The 24003-nt window shown below is 34.2% G+C and overlaps 2 protein-coding genes across 2 annotated transcripts in view; both read left to right on the plus strand.

Annotated features, from left to right (window-relative positions):
* Positions 1-837: 837 nt before the first annotated feature.
* Positions 838-9842, plus strand: LOC145305779 (uncharacterized). Its single transcript, XM_080147579.1, has 10 exons — positions 838-1074; positions 1357-2910; positions 4080-4208; positions 4383-4553; positions 6845-7033; positions 7293-7381; positions 7871-8021; positions 8464-8583; positions 8866-8935; positions 9709-9842. Exons 1-10 carry the CDS (start codon positions 903-905, stop codon positions 9818-9820), a joined length of 2757 nt encoding a protein of 918 aa, XP_080003705.1. The 5' UTR covers positions 838-902; the 3' UTR covers positions 9821-9842.
* Positions 9843-11059: 1217 nt separating this feature from the next.
* Positions 11060-24003, plus strand: part of LOC145305470 (uncharacterized) — a 31312-nt gene continuing 18368 nt past the window's right edge. Inside the window, exons 1-19 of the mRNA XM_080147088.1 lie at positions 11060-11071; positions 11222-11350; positions 11942-12026; positions 13320-13418; positions 13836-14044; positions 14972-15116; positions 15357-15401; positions 16441-16537; positions 16784-16841; positions 17105-17177; positions 17819-17941; positions 18927-19045; positions 19553-19657; positions 20296-20367; positions 20675-20794; positions 21491-21564; positions 22226-22390; positions 22990-23110; positions 23591-23710. Coding sequence (XP_080003214.1) covers positions 11060-11071; positions 11222-11350; positions 11942-12026; positions 13320-13418; positions 13836-14044; positions 14972-15116; positions 15357-15401; positions 16441-16537; positions 16784-16841; positions 17105-17177; positions 17819-17941; positions 18927-19045; positions 19553-19657; positions 20296-20367; positions 20675-20794; positions 21491-21564; positions 22226-22390; positions 22990-23110; positions 23591-23710 — 1971 coding nt within the window. The remainder of the gene's footprint in view (positions 11072-11221; positions 11351-11941; positions 12027-13319; positions 13419-13835; positions 14045-14971; positions 15117-15356; positions 15402-16440; positions 16538-16783; positions 16842-17104; positions 17178-17818; positions 17942-18926; positions 19046-19552; positions 19658-20295; positions 20368-20674; positions 20795-21490; positions 21565-22225; positions 22391-22989; positions 23111-23590; positions 23711-24003) is intronic.

The following is a 24003-nucleotide window of genomic DNA, read 5'->3' on the forward strand; positions in this document are numbered from 1 at the left end:
CGCGGCATTCATTAAGAGCTATTGCGCTTGAAAACAGAAAAATAGAAAATCAATGCGATTTCTCTTTATTATTTCATGTTTTTAATTAAATTTTGTAAAAAATATGTAAATTGTGTGAAAAATAAGTTATTTTTGTTCATTTACAGTGTTTTATTTACATTTTTTAAAAATTGAATTGCGGTTAAACATTACATTAATGTAAATGATTTACATTATATAAATATTAAAATACGTACTTGTAAGTCAGGGATCTTAAGGGATAAGACAATGGGCTATAACTTCATTCCAAATGAAATTTTTACTTCTGTAGATTTAGAATTATTGGTTAAAAAGTTTAGACGCACACTACGTCTACTGTCTAGCTTGAACCGATTAATATTTAAAATTCAATTTATGTACCTAACTATACGTTTTGATGCAACTAGCTAAAAAGAAAACATGTTTATAAAACTAAGGGTTTGAGTGTAATTTGCAATTCAATGTCCCCTTCCTACCTGACTGTAATTACATACACATGTGAATGTGTGATGTCCCGCTTGTGAAATATATTGTCTTAATTTTGTGATTGAAAAGCTGAATTTTAAGTTTTAATTAATCTTAAATATAAGTAAAAGGATGTCTAGCTGTATGTCTTTCTATATAATTGTTTTATACTATAGAAGAAACAAAAATTCGCTAACCACTGAACTGTTATGGTTCTACTTTACAGTGAAGCTTTTTATGTATAGGTAAAATGGGATTTATTTATATATACAATAATACATTTTAAATTGAAAAGACGAATTTTTGCTGTATAAATAAAATAAAACTTTTGTCATTTGTATTTTTTTCAGACTTGAATATGTAACAATAATTTATTGAAAACATTTAAAATGCAGTAGAGCAAAAATTAAACATCCAAAATGAGTAGAAAACGTGCCAGCAAGTGGGACGTTACTCCCGACCAGTTAACGGCTGCGGATTCAAACAAGAAGCCGCGGCTGGATGATCAAGGATCGTCGGTAGCAAGTTACAGCGGCGGTGGCTATGAAGGTTATGCCCCTGCGTTCCAAGGAATCTCCAGTCTTTATGAAGGTACTAGTTCAGCTAGCTGTGTTGTTCTTAGACTATAAGAGAGATAATAAAAGGTCTCTAAAACCACTCCAAGACATTAATAAAAGTTCCCTGTCTATTAAAACCAATTTGGAACTGTATTTTCCGAGATCTGTAGCTTCAAACAAAAAACCTTATTACTCATAATATGATAGGATTTGATTTTATGTTTTTACTTATAATTGTCGACAGATAGGAATTTTTTTGGTTTAATTAAAAATCAGGAAAGTAATTGAAAGTTCATTAAATGGATAATTTTTTTAGGCTACGATGAAAAGCAAGGAAGCTACGGAAGTCAAAAGAACAAAAAGGGAGGATATAATCAGCAAAACAACTATGGGGGACAATGGGATAACAGTTCTTATCAACAAAGCCAATGGGATAGTAGCAAACCAAGTTCTAGTAAGAATAAATGGGATTCTACCAATAGTCAACAAAATAATTATGGCAGTCAATGGGATAATAGCAAACCAAGCTCTAGTAAGAATAAATGGGATAATTCTACCAATAGTCAACAAAATAGTTACGGCAGTCAATGGGATAATAGCAAACCAAGCTCTAATAAAAACAAATGGGATAGTACCACTAGCCAACAAAACAACTATGGTAACCAATGGGACAGTAGCAAACCAAGCTCTAGTAAGAATAAATGGGATAGTACTAGTAGCCAACAAAACAACTTTAGCAACCAATGGAACAGTGGTAATTCAAATCCTGCTGGTCAATGGGATGCCAGCAGCCAAGCAAGCTATGGAAACAATCAAGGAGCAGCTTGGGATCAAAACAGTTACGGAGGCCAACAATGGGACAACAACTATGGCCACCAACAACATCAAAACTATGGAAATGGCGGCAGCTATGATCAAGGAAACAATTGGGACAATGCCAACCAGTGGAATAATCAAACAGGTTATGGAGATGCGAATGCTAGTTATGGTAATAATTATGGGGAAAGTCAAGCTAATGGCTCCACAGATAAATGGGCTGCTTACAAACAACAGCTGAACAGTCATCAAGATAATGGTTCCAATGCCAAAAATCAGGGAAATAAATCTTCCAATGAAAATAAATCCGGGAAAGCTAATACTCCATCTGGTAAAACACAAAGCTGGAGCAAGGCTCCGCCCCTACCCCCCGGGCCTCCATCCCCTGCCAAACCTTCCACTGCAAAACCTCTAGTTAATTATCCCATCAACAAACCTAAACCTTTAGTGGATTATCCCATAAACAAACCAAAACCTCTTGTAGATTATCCTATGGAAGATGAGGATAAATATTCCAATGATAACAAACCAACAGCATCACATAATAAAACATCTTCAGCTAAACCACCTCCTCCCCCCAAGGCAGACAAACCTAAAGCTAAAACCTTAAAAGAATTGATGCGAGAAGCGGAGCAACATGCCTCACAAAATAATAGATTTTGTAACGATGAATCAATTGGATTTGATTCAGTTAAGGAAGACCCAAAATCCAAGCCAGTATTTAAAATGGTCGATCCAAGTGTTGCTATGGTTAATAAACCAGCGAACAGGGGATTTGATAGAAATCCCAATAAAATGCCCATCACACCACGGAATAAATCTAATTCAAGTTTTACAGCTGATGAACCCGTGAAAGGATTTGATTGTGGTAATCCCAATATGATGCCAATTGCACCGCGAAATAAATCTAAAGGATTTGACCGACCCGTGAAGGGATTTGATCGAGTGCCAGCTGTTCATAACAGCTGGACGAATAGCAAGCCTGCATCTCTAATGTCTATTAATACATCAAAAAAACCTCAGAAAAGTGGTCCCAACAAAAATAATGCTAAAGGCAGGGTTATATGGATAAGTTAAAGGATGATAAATAAAGACAATTTATAACATTTAATGTTTCACTTTATATATTTTGTCTACCATTTTTATTTCTCATGTTTTAAAAAAAACTTTTATTCTTTCCATTATACATATTAATAGGGATTGAAAAAACTATTTAACTTTGTCAAGATTATGTATCAGTTTTTAAAGTGTCTGGTAAAAGCAAAAGGGAACTATCCACGAACGAGAGCAAGTGATTCTAAGCACCTTCCAGCATTGATTAATAGTATTTTTTTTGTAAATATAATAGGTTTATGTTTAATACTTGGTTTATTGACTAAAAAGTTAGGCTTCACCATTGTTTTATATGAAACAAACTTTCAAATGTAAAGCATTTTTGATGCAATATCAACAAACGCTTTCTTGAGTTCAAAGGACAAAATAAAATAACACGGCAGAAAAGCATCAAATGCTGTAAATTGCAAAAGTACATAAATTAAACTGTTTACAATATTACAATCAGCCCTTTTTTTAAATATACATTTTTAGTTAAAATAATATTCTTTTGCATTAAGCTTTTAAGCAACAGTTTGAACTCATCAAAACATTTGATGATATTGCACCAAATAATGCTTAACATTTCAACGTTTTTTTTTCATATAAAACCATGGTGAAATCTAACTTTTTAGTAAATAAACCAAATATTAAACTTAAACCTAGTATATCCATTAAAAAAATGATGTGGATCAATGCTGGAAGGTGCTTAGAATCACTTGCTCTCGTTCGTGGATAATCCCCTTTTCTTTGGTAAACCTAGGTGGGTACTTATTTTTCTCGTATTCATTCGAATCCGGTGGATAGGAACCGGTTCTCATCCATACGAAAAAACTATGTCTAGCATCGTATTATATCCAGCTTTCTACGAATATAGAAATGTACAATCATAAGATTAAAACCATTTTTTTAGCCGGTGCCTCCGGCACCTCGGGGCTAAAAAAACTAGTTTTAATCTTATAATTGTACATTCTATATCCGCGAAAAGCCGTTTATAATACGATGCGAGAAATAACTATTATTGCTAATCCAAATTATCACATTCTAAAAAAAATATTTTTCGGTACAATACTTCAAGATAAAGTACTCAACTCGTTAAATGCACTTATCCATATATACCCAAAATGAAAGGTGGCGGTTTTGGGCATTGGTCCGGTAATTCCAACTCCTATGCCGGCTATGACATTGACTGCGACAATTTCGAATTCCAAACGGCCACAGAAGACGATTACTACAACTGGAATAATCCGAGAAATGGACGTAATAGGAATGGATATAGTATACGTGGATATTGTGACAATTGTTGCTAATATAGTCCTTATATATTGGTCAATACGTTCCTCCATATCCAGGGAAGGGAAGGGGGAGCTGGGAGAAACATTTTATCAGGGTATGAAGAATCTCTCACAATATCCACGTTCTTATATATCCATTGTAATAGGGTTACGAAAAAAACGACAAAAACAAGAACGGGCGCATTCGGTGTAGCAAAGTCTACGACTAGTGTTAGTAAGCATGTGGCCACTATGAAGGAGGTCCCCAAGAGAATTATGGATGCGAAAATTCATTCTTTGATTAAAATTACAAATGGTCTAAAGGCGAAACAGGGAAGATTATTGTTTGATTTAATTCTATTTAACAATTTGTACCAACTCACATTATATTTATTCAGAAAGTACCCAAGGTTTGATTAAGGCATTTAGGGAAGATTCATTTTTGGCCCATTGGCTTATCCCTGGTTTATAACAATTAGGATAAGGGTCATAAGGAAAAAGGATAAGAGGATGAATACTCACCCCAATTTCATTGTAAAATATTACTTCCCCCCTACTAAAATAATTTGTCTGCTATTTATCTAAACCGTCCGCGGCTTTTTGCATCTTAATCATAACCTATTCTATATATGTAAAAAAAAATAAAAAAAAATTTTATCTTATTAATTATTATTATTTTTCTGTAATTTATTATGTTTTTAAAAAAATTAAAGAAAATATTTTAAATACAATTTGATTTAGAATCTTAAAAAACAAACAGCCGCGGACGGTCTTAGTGCAGCAGAAAAGTATGTTTCGCCTAGTTTAAAAATAGGAGGGTTCACCTTTTATGATCAAAAAAATTTTTTTTTTCAAATTAGCCTAAATGTAATATTTAAATCTAATTAACATGATAAAACTTTTAAATGTTTACTAATAAAAAATTAATAGTTTAGCTCTCAGCCACCAGGTTCGCTAGTTGTCTACTTCAAAGACATACATTAAAACTAAGGCTAAATATTAAATAAAAAATTTCATAACTGAATAATCTAAATAAGTGAATAATCTGTAATGCTATCTTTGTTCTTTCTCAGACAATACTCGTTTATACAATATTTCTAACATTTTCAAGTGATGTTATTTACCCCTCAGGGTTTGGCCCTTTAGTGACAAAAATCCAAAACAAGAAAAATACAGGCAAAATAAAATTTTATGAACGCTTTGATATTCTAGTTCTATATCCAAAGCTAGATGGCACTGAAAAACTGATTATTATAATTTACAATCAAATGTTCATATTAAATTTGTTAAAACGTTTATTTATTAAAAAATATAAGTTAGATAGACTGCAATATAAATCTTATAAGCTAATAATGAGTGTTATGATTAAAGTCAGTAGCAAAGTCATAAAAAATTAATAATGATAATTCTATATTCTTCCATTAGGTTTCATCAGAATGGATGATAATTCAAAATATTTCTATTTCATCCTATAAAAATTAGATTTATGCTTCAAACAGCAACTATAATTGCCTTGAAATTATATTTAATTTTAAGATATTCCCATTTTGAAAAGTGGTGGAATAACATTAAAAATTCAGCGCGGCAATTGCTCAATATAGGCCTCTAGGCCCACTGCCTATTTTAGTCCTTCAATTACCTCGATTTCTCTCTTTTATTATTTTCTCTATGATAAGGGTAAATGATTATAAATTGATATACCAATGATGATGTACAAAATTACCTCTTACGAAGATTAAAGGGTGTGCAAATAAAAATACGTACATTTTTAAAATTGAAATTGCGCGGCTTGTGTTAATAGTAGAAAAATGTTACGCATATCGTTAGAACCGTTAGGAAGTCTATTTTTTGGAAATATAAAAACGATTCCTGTGATACGTATAGTTTTGGAGCGATGTGGTAAAATGTCCTAACTGCCTTAAAACTTGACTTGCGAGTAAATCATTAAAGATTAAAGTATATAAAAAAATATGTACCTTTTTAAAATTCAAATTGCGCGGCTTGTGTTAATAGTAGAACAACGTTATGCATACCGTTAGAACCGCTATGAAGTCTATTTTATGGAAATATACGAACCATTACTGTACTACTTATAGTTTAGGAGCTACGTAGTAGAATATCCAAACTGACTTAAAACTTGACTTGCGAGTAAACCATTAAAGATAAAAAATGGTGTACGTACAAAAATGTGGACATTTTTAAAATTCAAACTGCTCGGCTTGTGTGAATAGTAGAAAAATGCTATGTATATCGTTTTACATCAGTTGGGACATTTTAACACGTAGCTCCCAAGCTATACGTAGCACAGGAATCGATTTTATATTTCCAAAAAATAGACTTCCTAACGGTTCTAACGATATGCGTAACATTTTTCTACTATTAACACAAGCCGCGCAATTTCAATTTTAAAAATGTCCGCATTTTTTTTGCACACCCTTTATAATTATTGGTCAATAGGTTTGAACAAAGCAATCAAATTCTTTTAACAGTGCCCAAAGTTTTTAAACCAATGAAAAAGATAACATGGTTATTATAACAGTCGGTACCAGTATAATTTACAGTCCAATGTCCCCTCCCTTTCTGATAACAATTTAAAAACAAACAATAATCTGAAAAAAAACTAGGAGGATGCATTAAAGAAACCCGTAGAATTTTTGAGCAAAATCTGCCAAGAGAACAAATGCCAAGTTATCATGTATCTCAAGAACATCAGCGATTACGCCAAGGAGGCGGTGGCGCCGTTTTTCGGCGATCGCCCCGTACCGATTGCCGGATTTTTGACGGAAATTAGATGTAGCGGAATGTCTTTTGGTAAGACGCATTTTTATTACTTATTTTTTAATGCTGCTCTACTTACTTATGGACATAAAAAAGCTTATGAAAACTATATTGGTGCAATTATTACAACATACCTACAAAGTTAAATATGCTTGATTTTGCGTTTAAAGTTTCACATTTTTAATATTTTTGTATCTAAGGCTATAAGGATTCTACATCAGAAATCTTTTTTTTCAATTCAAACGACACAAGTTCTCATTAATACTAATCTTAATCTTGTCTTTATTATTAGGTATAGGTTACAGTGTTACCAAGGCCAAAGCCAAGGAGAGTCTAGCGCTGACAGTTATTAAGAAAATAATACACGAGGATGGTGTCACTGTCAAGGAATGGATTTATTATATACGTGGATATTATGACAGGGGGGGAGGAAATCATTTACTGGCCAGTTCGTTCATCCAGTAGGAGGGTAGGTGATGGGGGTAAAGGGGATGGATGTGGAGGTCGTTATTCAGGGGTGTATATTCTGCACAAGATTCTTTTTTTTCCCCTGCTGCAAAATTTTTAATTTTTTTCCCCCTCCTGGTTTTCTTCCGGCAGGAAAAAAAGGAAAAATATTTTCAGAACTTTTTATTTTATTCATATTCTCCCCCCTCCCTCACATTATTTTAGTTTTTTCACCTTTTTTTCTTAATTTTACATTTTTTCCCCCAACAATATATTTTTTATTTTTTTTTTACCCTCCTTTAGCAGGGCTAATTTTGCAGAATATAAAACCCCTGTCGTTATTTTAGCCAGCTACAATTTTCACTTTTTTGGAATAAATGATTAGTTATCTGTTGTTAAATCCATGTATTTATAACTCCATTGGTCAAGGTTATCGACAGAAAAGTTGAGGAGAATGTGTACAAGGATCTGGTTGTTATCAGCAGTAAGGACGAGGTGGACAAGTGTTTGATGCCCTGCTTCCTAACACCACCCCCCGGAACGAAGGAGTATATGAAGTACACTAATGAAAACAAGGAATGAATTAAAGCATGTTGATTTATTAAGAAAAAAGAATTTTTTTCCAGAGCAGGTTCTTGGTCTTACTGAAAAATCATGTATAGCCTCGTATTACGTATTAGAATCATAGAATTAATACTAGTTTTGTTAGCCCGGGCCATCGGCCCTCAAGGTTAACGAAACTGGTTTCTATCTTATAATTTTTCATTGAATATCCGCGGAAAGTTGTCTACAATACGCGCCATCTAAAATTAGAAATAAACCTTAGATATTTGTGTAGTTTCCCTAAAATGAATATCTTAATCGATTCAGATTTTATAAAGCTACAGACAAAAACACCGTACTACTTTATATAAAAGGATGTAAAAACATAAAAAAAACTCTTACAATCTTTTATTTTCACTAGGTACCTATTTATTTAAACAAATTAACAAATGTTTTAATCCTAAAACTCGCACAGGAGGCAAACACAAAACGAAAAGCTAAAGCGAAGGGTGACGAAAACTCTACAGAAAGTGCAGACAAATCCGAAAATTCTTCTCCTGTTAAATCAGAACAAACCACTCCGGTTAAAAATGGTATGTTTATATTTTATTAGCGAAGCTACTCTATAATTCACCTTTTTTGGGTCCGCCTGCTTAATACTTTCTCGGCTGCTAAGATAAACAGCTAAAATTTTGGCAATGATCTCTTGTATCAATGTGCATAATTAAATTAATACGTCGATCTGTCAGTTATGTTACAAAAGATCTAAATGTTATTAACCCCCTTCGAATTAATATCCCCTAGATGCTATGGGCTTTAAAAAATAGTAGAAATTATTAGACACGCATTTTTTCTATAGATAATTTTTTATTTAGAACCTATGGACACATCAGAACTGGACAGTGATCCTCTGCAGTTTCTACAAAATATTCTTGTTGATAAAAGGTAAGCAAGTTATTCGCCTGACATTGTGTACGTATTTTATATTTGCAGTATGATTTATAAGATTTTCAAATTTCAACGGCTTTTTATCTCTCAAAGCAGTGTTTCGGAGCCGGAGCCGGGAACAGCAACATTTTTGGTGGAGCCGGATCCGGAGCCGTATTTTTCGTTAAAAACGGCTCCGGCTCCAGATTAGCTAAAAATGATTTTTTAAAGTAATATAATTTGGCAACGGTCTATTTTCATATAATAAACTGAAAAACTATTGTTACTTAACGAATAGACACACATCCTTCTACTTTTATATAGCTTTAATCAAATAAAAGCAAAATATTTTATATTATTAATTTTATTTTATCAAATTCAATAATGAACAAAAATTGATATATTAATTTTAAGGTAGGAGCCGGAGCCGTATTTCCAGATACGGCTCTGCGAAGCCGGAGCCGCATCAAAATTAAACGGCTCCGACACCCTGCTCAAAGGTACTGTTTTCAATTTATGGGCGGTTTTCCTCAAAGTGCCTAATCGAGCACAGATCCCTCTACCGCCTTTATTAAATAAATGAAAATCAGGGTTAGAGCACTATAGATATAATTATAGATCCTGCAGGAGGAAAAGCACCCTTTGTATGAAAACTATTCTAATAGCTTTTCTTTCAGTGTGGAAATTGATCCCTCAAAACACTACAAGCCAGAACTTATTAGTTTCTATTTCAGTGTGGAAATTGATCCCTCGAAACACTACAAGCCAGAACTTATTAGTTTCTATTTCAGTGTGGAAATTGATCCCTCGAAACACTACAAGCCTGAACTTATTGAATACAAGAGGATGTTTCTAGAACACTTAAAGGAAATACCAATGTTTAAAATGATTGACAGCGTTTAATTTTATATGACTTTGGGGACCAGTATGATTTACATTTCAATGTTATACTGGAGTTGTATAGTTTCTTAATATAAATACTAGCAGCTACGTTCATAGAGGCCTCTAGGGATACTTCAGGGAAGAGGGGGGGGGGGGGGTATAACGTCGACCCTATAATCCCACAACTTTTGATGTTAGTTTTAAATTGAAATTATATTATATTTTATTTTTTTTTTTGGGGGGGGGGGGGGGGGCGATTTCTTTTGAGAGGTTGGAGGTACCCCGAAAATAGTTATAAACCTTTCCCAGATTTATTCAAAGCTACGTTTTTAACATTTAAGGAAAGCCATAACAGCGAGATCTTAATATACACACAAACAAAGACATCCTGTTACTTTTATATATTAACATTGGTTTTTAATGAAAGGACATAATTATTATGAACGCCAATCAGGGATATAATGAGAGTATACATTTTAATAACTCTGTACAGGGATTAATATGTTTCTTAATATTTTAGAGGATTTTTTAGTAGCGAATCTACTCTAGAATTCAAAATGTCTGTTTGTCTGAAAGATATGAAGACAAGGAAACTTTGATTTCTCAGCTAAAATTAAAGATAGACAGTTGAAATTTTTGGTAAAGATTCCCTGCACCAATGAGCAAAGCATCCAGAAATATAACTTACTTGGTCCGTCAGTCTGTCTGTCATGCTACAAACGACTTATTCGTCATATGATATGTGTCTTATGATTTACTAGGTATAAAGTTTTCACTCTTTCATTCAGAGTTTCGGATCCGCATTGATTGTATGCGGATCCGGATCCTCAAAATTTGGTCAGTGCGGATCCGGATCCGGATCTGGATCCTTGACAATAAAAATAAAATCACCAAATTTTTCAAAAAATATTTATCTTTAATTCGAAGTCAAAAATACTTTTAATTTTCAAGTCTGAACCTAAACCTTAAAGATTGGCTCTCATCAAGAGAATGTCTGAGATTTTATATAAATTTAGGTAGATTTTTCCATTTTTTCCGCATTTTTTTGATTCCAAGAATCCGGATCCGCAAAAAATGCGGATCCGGATCCTTAGACTCAAAAATATGCGGATCCTTGCGGATCCAGATCCGAAACTCTGCTTCATTTAGATGAAAATGTATTACATCTAACATTAGGGAACTTAAGGGATAAGACAATGGAAGATAAATTTACCCCAATGATGATAAACAAGGTTTACCCTTCTGTAGCTTAGAATAAAAATGTTGGTTAAAGTTTGTAAACTAATAGTCTGGAACTATAACATTAACCAATGAAAATTTAATAAAAGCACCCAAAGTTTTTAGCTATTGAATAAGGTAATTGGTTATTAAACTTTGGGTACTAACTAAAATTCTTAAAAGACATATTCACTAAACATCTAGCAATGTGGAGAACAGCCGCAGTTCAACTATACAGATCTAAAAAGTGTCAGATTCATGAACTATCCCAAATTTTTCACCAAAGGAGACGCTCCATCAGGGTCCGGCCAATTTTGTGAATTAAGAATAAGGGTAAGTTTTAAATTTCGTTTTATAACTAGGTAACTCATCGAGATTATAGAGGGATTTGTATATTAAAATTATTAGTTGAAAAGTTTGGACATGTTTAGTTTGAACCAACCAATCATGATTTGTTAAATGCACCCAAAGTTTTTAAACTTTTACTCTGATTAATTTCCGCTGGACAAGAACCGTTTCGAAGCCACACAAAACAAATCATGTATTATATCGTTTTGCGGACAATTTTCCACGAATAACAAAATAAAAATCATTAAATTTTGGCGATGTTATGTTGGCCCTGGACTTTAGCTCCTCAGGGTCAATAAAACTCAAATTAATGTTATCATTTTTCAGTTTATTATCTGCGGAAAGCTGTCTAATAATAAGATAGGACAACTATGTATACTGCTATATTATTGGATTTAGATTACTGGGTTATTTCGGGACTTTACCCCTTTTCCTACACTGACCATGAAGGAACGTATTGACCAATATCTGAGATCAATCTAAGCAACCTAAATTGACGAAAAAAGTTCCCCTGTCACAATATCCACGTATATCATATATCCATTATTACATTGATTAATAGATCTACTATTTCAGGGTGTGTTTATAACCATGGTGTTTGGCAACAACAAGGCCGCGGCTAAAATGAAAGCCTGCAATGCTTGCATGAAACTGCTGCAAGAGGAAGGGTTCTAAAGTCATGTTATTGGTTGAAAAGTTTGGACACTGCTAGTTTGAAAATTAAATTTATTTAGGTACCCAAAAATTTTGGAGCGATTGAACTTTGGGTACCAGTGTAATTTTACGATCCAATGTTCCTTTCCTCCCTGGTGCCTTATTTCAAACTATACTGCGGGTCCCTAACCCTGTAGGCCCGGGCTACCCAGTATCCGTTGTAGCCTAACCTAACCTGACCTTAGGTACCTAATAAACAAACCAACAAAAAAAATAATATTAATTTCCCTTATTTTCATTTTATTAAAAAAAGGAGGGAGGTATCAATGCTCAACAAGGTACAGTATGTAAAAGTTCCAAAATGTTTCTAATCTTAAACAGGGATCTAAAGGGATAAGACAATGGCCAATAAATTGATATTCATCCCCAAGGATGCTGTGTGTGTGTGTGTAGCCATAGTTTCTTAGTGTTTGGACCTAAGTAGTCATGGAGAAGAACGAGACACTTTTGTATAGCCACGGGGGCTATCAAGCTCCACGCCCAAGTACATTATGCCTTGACCCGCTGTCTCAAGGGAGCTACTCTTTATTACCTCACCCTCGCCGAGTATGGCAGGTGTCCCAAATTAAGTCACTGTAATGAATGACGCTCTCCGCAGAGGAGCTTGGGATAAGGGTTGTACAGATATTATGTACGTGACTATTAAGTATCCAAACCATTTAATAATCTCCCTTCTTACACAACCAGGGGAAGTTGTGTGAATATGTTCAACTGAGAATTCGAGTTGCCACATGGGGACTTGAACTCGAACTCTCATCACCGTAGCTCAGTGCGTTGCCACTGAGCTACGACGCCCCTATGCCCCCATAGCTATAATTGCTTGATTCACTTCACTAAAGAGAAAAAGGATGTTTGAGCCACTAAATGTTGATCAGCTAAGCTATGGAGGCCTTCCTGAACATGATTACAGCCCAGAGGGACCAATTTTTGGGTAAGGAAGATAGTAAATTGTTAGCTTAGTTAGGTATTAGTGTAGGCCTTTTTGTCATCTAATACACATTTACAGTCATTTAGTCTTATAAACTCCTTCCCAAGGATGCTACAATAAATTAGCCTTTCTGTAGATTGCATTTAGTTGTTGAAACATATGGGTCACTTATTTTAATGAACATAATATTAGGAATTCAACGAATTAGAAAAAGTTAATATAAAACTTTGGGGACTAGTGTAATAAACAGCCCAATGTCATCCCCCTCCATGATTCTAAATACTAATAACATGACTGGAACCATAAACCTGAAGGCACAGCAAATCAACGTGGTAGCAGTTGTGAGAGAGTGTGTGGGCAATAAACATTTCCCAGATTTGGTTATGGCCACTGGTCCAGAAAATGACAAAGGTGATTATTGATATTTTATTACAATACAAGTATTACAATGTCTGTCTGTCTTTATGAATCTTAAGATTTTATATTGATTGAAAGATTGTGTGTTACGAATAAACATTTCTAAGATTTGATTATTTTATGAGTTTTTGTTTTGCATCCAAAGAAAAAATGAATATTGGATGATAAACGGCTAACATACTAAAAGAAGTCTTACAAATACCACCCTTCTTTTGTCGCTTATTAGGAGAAGAAGAACAATATTGGTTCAACGGTTAAAAAGATCCTTTGCTACACATAAACACAAGACAGATGGACATCCTGGTACTTTTACTATAAAGATTATGACAGAAGAACTTACACAAGAACATTCTTACAATAATTACAATGATCACCCCGATTCACAAAAACATTCATGCAATATATTTTTAGGTGAAATCGAAGTTGCACGCGAGATCCCCAAATTTCTGATGCCGGAGGACGTCCGTTTATCCGCGGCAACCGCCAAGAAGGCCGCGGTGACCATGACCAAGAGTAAAATTAAGATAAAGAATATTCACGTGGCTACGGAGATTCCTGTTGAGTATCTGGAGCACCGGCGCGCGATCCTGCAGCAAGTCGTGGCAAATCTTAAGCTTCAGGCAGGGGTTATGGATATGTAAAAGGGGATAAAACACGGATATCTTTTTTATAGCCCAATGATAATAATCTTACAATATTCTACACAAGCGGATAACCTCCCCTGAGAACATTTAAAAACTGTTCCGAGACCTTTATAAAAGCTTCACTGTTACAGAGAACCATTTTGAGATTCTTAGCTACAGACACACAGAGAGATACCATGTTACGTTTATATCATAATTAATAATAATAAAAGTAAACTAAATAGGTAGCGTTATACAGTAAAGTGATAACTTTACCTAGTATTGTATTGAACCAATAGACCCGTTCTTAATTACAGTATTTGTTATATGGTCAGATCTCGAAAGATCTCAACCCAGATAAGCAAGTTTGATAATTAAGTAGGATATTTGAATTAGGGTCAGATCTCGAAAGATCTCTACCCTAATATACGTTGATAATAAATAACTCTTCTCAATAACACAGTTGTTACTCCTAGACTCAACGTTCGTATACAGCACAGATTGCAATGAAGTCATCTAAAGCCCGCTAATGCCATGTTGTCTGAAAGCATTTACTTTCTGACTTCTTTTGTCTTCCGGGATGTCTCAATCCATAGTTCCATGATAAAAACAGTTAAAATCATTTATTTATTTATATACACTAAAACACAATTAGGGATTTATCATGAATATAGTTAGGACACCCCGGGGACAGTCTTGGACATCAGCAGCAGTAGGGTATGGCAATCTGATCTGGTGTAGAAGGAGAATCCAGGAGTGATGTTTAATTATCTGATTCAGATTCCTGAAATGATTAATGTCATTACAGGAAGTTGTAATCTAATGTAGGTAACAAGTTTTTTTTTAAATCCATAGTTTTCATACTCGCTTCCCCATTCATAAAAGCCTATAAACTCAATCCATGAATCCCTAAAATAAATCTAGGACAATTCCAAGACAGAGACGCACAAGCTGTACCAGGCGTTGAAGAACATCAAGGACAACCTGGCCACCATCATCAAGGAGGTCACAGACTTCAACAAGGAGGACATCAGGCCAGCCTTTGATGGAAGACCTGTACCTATCGCAGGCATGGATAACTATCTTACTTATAACAAAAGGACAGCTTTTCGCGGATAATAAAATGAAAAATTATAGGGTTAATTGCAGTTTTGTTGGCCCTGAGGGGCTACTATATTTGATTTTTTTTATATTGGCTTACCAGATTCGGTTATAATCCAGCGGATATAAATCGGTTTCGAAGCCATACTAGAATATAAAAGCAGCTGCCAGAATTTGTTCTCTATAATATGGTTATCTATGATAACAGGATTCCTGTGTGAAGTAAGGATGAATGAAACATCTCTGGGAATAGGTAAGAAATCCAATAATATAAAGAAGTATGGTTTTTTATCTGAAGCTTAAGATCTTGGAAATTGCTCGTCCAAAGAGGATGTATTTTTCAGGGAAGTTTTGTCAATGTGTTGGGATGGTTTTATGCTATTTCTGTAGCGAAGGATCTTACCAACCGCTGAACCGATATGGTTCTCCTGTAGAATGAAGCTTCTTATAGGTCCCGGGATGGTTTTAGGCTGTTTTATTTCTATATAAAAAATGTCGGTGTATGGTTTTAAGCTATTTTTCTGTCCTTTCATATCCTTTCGAAAATCCCTAGATACTAGGGACGCAGCCGCTAATAACTTTATATAGCATTCGGTGACTTCACATAAAGTTCCTGTCAAGCACTTAAACCCCCCGGCCCCAATTTCTTTATTACTATGCCTGGAGGAGTTACCCACCCTTGCAAGGCCTTGTTAAGAATCTTACCTAAAGAAATAAACAAACAAATGCAATACTACACTAGTACACATGTCCCCCTTATTTTAAATACACATAATACCTACTTAAAAAGTAATCATAAACTTCAATTTACCATAGAGTTTAAAAAAGACAATCCTTTAATGAAAACTTATAAGTTTTGTAAGATCTCTAGAATAAGAACTAATTAAGTTCTCCTTTTCAAAGAAGTTCAATAAAGGTTTACGACAGGTTTTAAGCTATTTTTAAAAAGAAAGATCTCCCTAGTATCATAAATTCAATTTCAATTCTTTTGTTTTAAATGGAACGTAAGAAAAAAAATAAAGTCCCACTTTTAAAAGAAACATAGACTTACAGACTTAACAGCGAATTTTAATATTATATTTTTCAGGTTATCATGTAAAGAAGCATAAAGTAAAAGAGTCGACAAAAGCAAAAGTAAATGCTGTTAACCGTTACTTTTCCAACTTTTTGTTTGATTAAGGGAAAATAAATCTAGCAAAGATTACTCATGCCAAGTTTGTAATGAAATTCATAGGTATTACTAGTGCCATTTGTTACGAGATGGCTGCATTAAAAAAATCCCTTTCTTTCAGGTTATCATGTAAAGAAGCATAAAGTAAAGGAGTCTACAATAGCAAAAGTCAATGCTATGCTATTAACAGACGGAGTCACGTTGGTTCCTACTGTAAGGCAGGGCTTCAAAACTTTAAGCATTATTTGGTACCTAAAGTTTTAAAATAATCTTATTCGTTGGCTCAAAAACTTTGGGTACTTTTTTGAATTTTGTATGGTTGGTTACAAGCTATTGGTGTCCAGACTTTTCTATCAATAATTTTAATCTTCAGAAGGGGTAATGTTGTTCATCATAATTGGTGATGTGTATATCAATTTAGAACTTTTAGAAATAAACTTAAAGCTTAAAGTTTTAAATTTTAGAAAATGTATGGATAAAACTTATAAAGATTTAATTCTAACATTAAACCCAGACGTCAAGGTTTTTATTTAGTGCATAATTAATTTTTTATATTCGTAGATTTAAAATATTTGGTATACCTATATTTATGAAAATTCATCTTAATATGAAAGTAATAGGATGCTTGTATGATTGTGTGTGTACCACTGAACCCAAAATATTCCCAGAACCTATTGTAAAGGAGATCCATATTGGTCCAGCGGATAGATAGATCCTTCTGTACATCCCGTTACTTTTATATTATAAATATTATAATTATGCTCTAAAAAATCTGCGAATTAAAGATTGAATCTCCCGCCTTTTTGTTTCCTCCGCGAGGCACACCTGAATATCATATGGCTATGAAGAAGGATTCAAAGGAAAGACATTTTTCATTATTTGTTATTGTATACAAATACTAGCAGCTGCGCCCCTAGCATATAGGAGCTTTATATTCAAAGGGTTAAAAAAAGAAGAAAAATAGCCCTAAATCATTCTGGGATCTATGTGAAGCTTCCATAGAATGGAGAACTCGGTCGGTTTAGTAGTTATCGAAATCTTAAACTAGAAATGTATAGAAAAATTTGGAGGCGGTGTCGGGTACGAGTTTAGAACTAATTGTGTCATACAGTGACTTTAAGAATGGTACCTACGGCTGCAATGCCTTGGCCAATAAATAGGCACAATTTCCAGACAAAGATCGTGCAATCAAAGGGGTTGTTATCTGTTTTTGTAAGTCAAATAACAATCGGGTCCATAGACGCGTTACGCAATTGTAAGACGCGGAGTATGTTTCAAGGTGCGTGGAAAGGGCTAAAACTCAAAATCATACCGGACTTAAGAAAGATAATTTCATGTATTGTATTTCTCGAACCAAGGTCGTGCAATTAATGGGTGTGTTATAACCTAAAATACTAACAATTAGGGGTTTCTTTGCTTCACAATATGAGTATTTTTACAAACATGGTTTGCTACGAAAAATCTATGAAAAAAATAATGAAAAATGATCGAAAATTGATAGAATTCCAATTCTGAAATTGACTACCCACTGCAAGAGAAGGCTGACGACACAAATTTTGAAGAAGATTCTCTGACGTTTGGTGTCAAGGGTTTTAATCAGGATGTTAAAGAAGAAAAAACTGAAGGAAAATATTCTTTTGAAATATAAAGAAGCATAAGTTTTAAATTATCTTTAATATACCTAACTTTCATTATTTCGTTGTAATTTTTTGGTTAGCTTTTTATATAGGTATCTTTGGATGGTATTGAGCTATTTTCTTCCCCTTCCTCCTAGTGAAAGATTACCTAAAAACGGCCTGCAGTGCAAATATGACAGCTGTCCCACTTTAACAAGAACGAACACATTCGCATCTCTCTCTGAAACAATAATGAACTTGACATACACTTATATTTTAGCCCAGAATCAGTTTAACTTTCTGCAATAGAAAAAGCCCCTTACAGTCATAAATCTTTTAATTAAATAAACAACAATATAACAAATGATAAATATATTTTATTAAATCACTATAACGCATTTGGTATTTGTCTAACAAGGATGTATGGTTTCATAGCTGCGCCTTCTCACTTATTTGGTATAGTTCTATGCTCCACTGGTTTGATATAGGGAAATAACCTAAAACATAACAAATGATAATTTGTCACACCTAGTTATTAAAAGAAGTGACATTTTTTTTTTTGGGGGGGGGGGGTTGTTTTTTTTTATTAGGATGGTGGTACCCTCCCCATCCAATAAAGCATTTCAAGGACTTGTGAATGGTTACTTTTTAAAGGTAAACCATATCAGTTCAGTGGATAGCAAGATCCTTCGGTACAGAACAGACAGACACACAGACAAACTCAACGACATCCTGTTGCTTTTATGAAAGGCAGGGATCTAAAGGGATATGACAATGGCCGATGAATTCAAGTACATTCCCATTGACGATACACAAAATTCCCCCTGCTATTATTAAAATTAGTGAAATTGAAGCAATCAATGAAAAGCCCTCAAAATTGTTAAGCCAAAACGAGTAGGAAAACGTTTTTACAAAACTTTGGGGACTTGTGTAATAAACAGAACAGCCCATTGTCCCCTCTCTCTCTGTGTATGAAAGGAATATTTTGGTAAAGAACTGGAAATAGAGGGTCCACGGACCTCTGGCACTGTGAAGCTGACAACCATGGATAAATATAAACACAAGTTCATCATGTTTACAAAGTCGGGCGGACAAGAATCTTACAATCCACAGGAATACATTTGTTGCAAGGACGCCCAAGCTTTTTATTTGAGGGAGGGAAGGAGGGGGGGGGGGGGGGGTAAAATGAGAGGTTTTAAAGTTTTAAGAGGGATAATGTAATGTATTTTTGAGAGGTAAAATAACTTAAGAGAATTTTAAATTTTGAGGGGAACCCCTCCACCCTCCCCTGGACATCTATAATTTGTTGCAACATCTTTAAACTACGTGGTAGAAAACTTATATATTCTTTTGAATATATGTCTTAGAAATAAAGTTTTTACCATTTTTGTTGTATTTTTTCTCTAAATTGCAATTGTACCCAAAGTTTATAAATATTATACATGTACTTGAAAACGTTGTGCACCGTTTTTACTCCTATCTAGTAGTGTCAAAACCTTTTAGCCCACAATTTATCTTTCGAAGGTTTAATTTTGTTTATCATTATTGGTAATGTATATTAAGTTATCGTCCATTGTCTTATCCCTTGAGATCCCCGAAACAAATTGTATTGTAACTCAGGAGGCGCCACCAACTAAAGAGGAAGATGAGTTTGACCCCATCAAATTTTACACCCCGGAATATGTCGAGTATAAACAGAGATTTATTGAACATTTTCTAGAGGTCAGTATCTATCTATCTATCTATCTATCTATCTATCAAATTTTACACCCCGGAGTATGTAGAATATAAACAGAGATTTATTGAACATTTTCTAGAGGTCAGTGTCTATCTATCTATCAAATTTTACACCCCAGAGTAGAATATAAACAAAGATTTAAAAAATATAAAATAGTAGGTAGGTACCTAAGTACCTTTTCAACAATTTTGCAACAAATTTTATACAATTTTGTTTAGACTTGATTTGTTTTTAAAGTTCTGACACTTTACAAGTATTAATGTTCGTTTGTCATTTCGTTTTATTAGAGTTTGCTTTTGTAATACATAAATCAAAAATTGAATAAAATAGAGAACTTAATTAACATTTTTACTTGAAATTGCTGCAAATTTCTTGGATACTGATTGGTATGGGCTTTTATTTTAGTGGCCCCGCTCCTAGAGGCCTCGAAATTTTTTTTTCTAGTTATGATTTCTCTTGGGAGGGTTGTGATACACTCTACTAAAATAGTTATAAACCTTCCTATAACCTATCAAAACCATGTCGGTTCAGCGGTTAGCGATATCATTGGGTACAAACAGACAGACAGACAGCTTACACAAACAAACTCACACATCCTGTTACTTTTATATGATTATTTCAGATTGTAAAGGAGAGACAGTCTGAATGTAAGGGATGGAACGAACTCCTGTCCAAAGCAGCTCAAATATGTCAGGTTAATACTTTTTATTGTAAATGGTTGTGAAGGTGTTGGGATCGAGTCTTGACCCTAAGCATACTAGAGACGTGAAAAATGGATTCTACAGCCGTTAGGCCAAGTGAATCATTTGAGACAAACTCTATAAATACTTTTTAACTGCAATTGACACTTTTTTTGACTTCACTCTTTCTTAAAAGGGATAGAAAGCATTAAAATCGATAAGCAGAAAAAATAACAAATTTTTTTTTAATATGATAAAAAAATGCATCTTTTAGTGATTAAAATCAATTTAAGCCACTCATGATTCGTCATTTTTCTTCAGGAAAACCCCAAGTTTTTGTTCACTGATGTGTCAACAGTACCCAAACAGAATTATCCAGAAATTATGAGACGACGCGCGGATTCTATCACCTCCGGATTCATCTGTGAAGTCAGATTCCAGGTAGGGTTGCTCTTCTAGAGTCATAGACAGCATTCCGCGGATATCAAAAGGAAAATTATAATTTTAAAACCAGATTTGTTAGAGAGGACGAAGGCCTGGTCTAACAAAACTGGAATTAATTATATGGTTTTTATTTAAGTACTCGTGGTAAAATTGGGTGTAGTACGTTGCTATATATAATTTTTCACTATGGCTGAGAACCGGTTCAAATACAGTGGATATTAATAGGTTTCGAAGCCATACTGAAATAAAATTATCCCTTCTGTAGATTACAATTTCTGGCCGAAAGGTTTGGACATTTCTAGTTTGGAACCAATCAATCAATAGTTAATAAAAAGTACTCAACGACTATAAGCCAACAAATAACGTTAGTTATTATAAAACTTTGGGTACTTTACTAGTCTAATTAACATTTCAATGTCCCCCTAATATTTTTTAATCTTGACATCTTGTTGGTGATTATCATCCGCTGGATTAGAACCGGTTCTCATTGTTACTAAAAATTAGTGTATAATATTAATAACATATTAGTATTACAGATAATTTTCCACGAATCATAGATAAAAATCATCAAATTATTACCAAATCACGGTTAAATAAACTGGTTTTAATCTTTTCATTTAATGTCCACGGAAACCTGTTTATAATACGATGCGATGAATAACTATTATATAATTCATAATTATTAATATTTAGGATATATATTTGGGTATAAACTATTCCCTGAGCAAGACTGGAGTCAAGGAGAAGGTGGCGGAAACAGCTCTTAGGTAAATTATTGTTCTTGTTTGGTGGCGAATTTTAGTTCACAAAAAAAAAAATTTTTTGGAGGGGGGGTAGGTTTGCTGAATTTTTTTTGGCAGGATTGATTACCTAACACTTCCCCCAAATAATTGTAAAACTTCCCCCTTGAACTCTTAAAAAGCTTCACAGAGTAAAGGAGATTCATATCAGTCCAGCAGTTAAGATACAGATAGACAGACAAATATTCTGTTACTTTTATATAATGACTAGAAGCTTCGCCCCTAGCCTCTAGGGGCTTTGCCCCAAGAGGTTTGATCAAACCAATTTTACGTATTTTAGATTTGAAAGAAAATTTTTTTTAAAAAATTTTCTTTGGGGGGGAGAGTAGTCTACCCCACTGTTTTAAATTTTTAATACCTATTAGTTTAAAAAGACAAAAAAAAATTTTGGAAGGTATTTTTTATTTTTTGGGGGGTTGGGGGTGTCCCACCCCCCCCAAGAAAATAGTTATAAACCTTCCCGGGACCTATGAGAAGCTACCCTGTAAAGGAGAACCCGATCGGTTCAGCGGTTAGCGAAATCCTTCGCTACAAACAAACAAACAGATAAACAGTCAAACAAACAGACAGACATCGTTCTACTTTGTATTATAGATAACTAATAATGGTAATAGATATATTCGTTTAGATATCTAACCACTGCCGACAAACTGTACGTTGTGCCAATGACCCGCAAATGGAACGGCAAGAAGTTTGCCGACCTCGTTGTTTCCAAAACGCCGGAGGGACGTAATGACGTTCCCATGTTCTATAGTCCGCCTGAGAGTGTCAGAAAGGAGGATGAGAAAGATAAAGGGATGTTTTTGTTTTGTTTGCCAAGAAATATTTGTTCTTAAAACATTAGAGAAAAACACTATAGGGGGAAGGGGTGAAATAAATGTGTTTTCCTATTCCAGTGATCTTGTGCTTACTCTCAATTGGGTCTTTGAAAATCAACCAATGGTGTCGGGAATATTAACACAGCAAAGTAGCAGAAAACAATATGCTAGCAGACGAAAAAGGTCCTTGGAAACGGGGGGAGGTAGTTATCTGTATATACATCTCTATACCATAGATCTGTTTTTAAAACCATACCTGGCCTTTCCTCAGGATGGGAGGGAGGGGACATTGGACTGTGGATTATAATGGTACGCCATCATATTTGCTGGATTAAAATCTTTGGGTACTTTTAATAAATTTTGATTGGTTGGTTCCAAACTAGTGTTGGCAAAAATTTTTTTGGATATTGATATTGAATTAGTAGTTCCAAACTAGAAGTACCCAAAGTTTTAATCATTAATTTTAACATGGTAAAATTTTATTTGGCATCATTCTTATATTAATTTAGCCCAAAGATTTTTTTGTTTAAGACATTTTTCTATTCATAACTTAACAAAAACAAAAAAAATGCGCAGAAAATGCAGCGTCCAAAGACGGCAAAAAGGGCGGGAAAGAGGCCCCAAAGGAACCCATCAAGGAGTTGCTAATGAAAAGGGATGACTACGGTCATTTTGGCCCACACAAGAGTGGCAAGGTAGGGGGTTCATTCAGATGATAATAAACTCAGACAGACGGACAGACAGACAGATACAACCATCTATAAGGTAGGTATCTTCAATAGACACTTAACAAGCATTTTAACATCCTAAAGTAGCATATCACAAAAAAATCATAGATAGGCAAACAGAAAAAAAGTGTGCTATATTGATAGAAGATGTTCATTTGTCATAAGAAAAGATATAGAGACAAAAAGAATATGCAATAAATGAAAATCACGAAACCTTTAAAAAGAGAAAAAACTACATCTTTTTCTATCATGACCTATAGACTGATTATTCATACACTGGATTCTGTTAATCAGTATAGAGAATCTTCACTTTATAGTTCAGTTGTTCATTGCAATAGCAGTTGAAAAAAAATCACTTCACCCTATGGACGAACGGCAGACGGACAAAGTAAAGTAGAGAGTAGCTTCGCGACGAAACTTATGAATGAACCCAAATAAACCCCAAAGTCCCTGGATAACTTTGCTGTAATAATGGACGACGGAGATGATGGTGCCGACAACCCAACAAACTTGCTCAACAAGTCGGCTCAGTTTAACAAGATGGCGGTCGACTTCTATTTTGAAAAGGTATTATTTTGTTCTTTTGTGGGTATGGTTAGCTTTTGAATTTGAATTATTAAAAAATTTAGATGTAAATTGTAAATTTGACAAGAAATACATCATATTCAACAATTTTGGATGTATAAATGCCATTGTTGGATGTATTTATGGCAGTTACTTTAAGTATGACTGTTAATTTTCCTGATGTTTTTACATTTTGAGAAAAAAACGTCTAGCTGTATTTTTGCTGGTTGTTGAAACGCCATGTACTCTTTTTTTTCCAGCGTTTCGGAGCCGGGAGCCGGGAGCAGCAACATTTT

Source organism: Acartia tonsa, chromosome 14 (genome assembly GCF_053477335.1).
Source record: "Acartia tonsa isolate MP-2025a chromosome 14, ASM5347733v1, whole genome shotgun sequence".
NCBI lineage: Eukaryota > Metazoa > Arthropoda > Copepoda > Calanoida > Acartiidae > Acartia > Acartia tonsa.

Bases quoted from the DNA above. Each gene is read 5' to 3' on its own strand.
- LOC145305779 (XM_080147579.1), top strand. From the start codon at position 903: ATGAGTAGAAAACGTGCCAGCAAGTGGGACGTTACTCCCGACCAGTTA. The intron at 1,075-1,356 runs GTACTAGTTCAG...TAATTTTTTTAG, and splicing joins AATCTCCAGTCTTTATGAAG to GCTACGATGAAAAGCAAGGA. The intron at 8,022-8,463 runs AGGAATGAATTA...TAAAACTCGCAC, and splicing joins GAAGTACACTAATGAAAACA to AGGAGGCAAACACAAAACGA.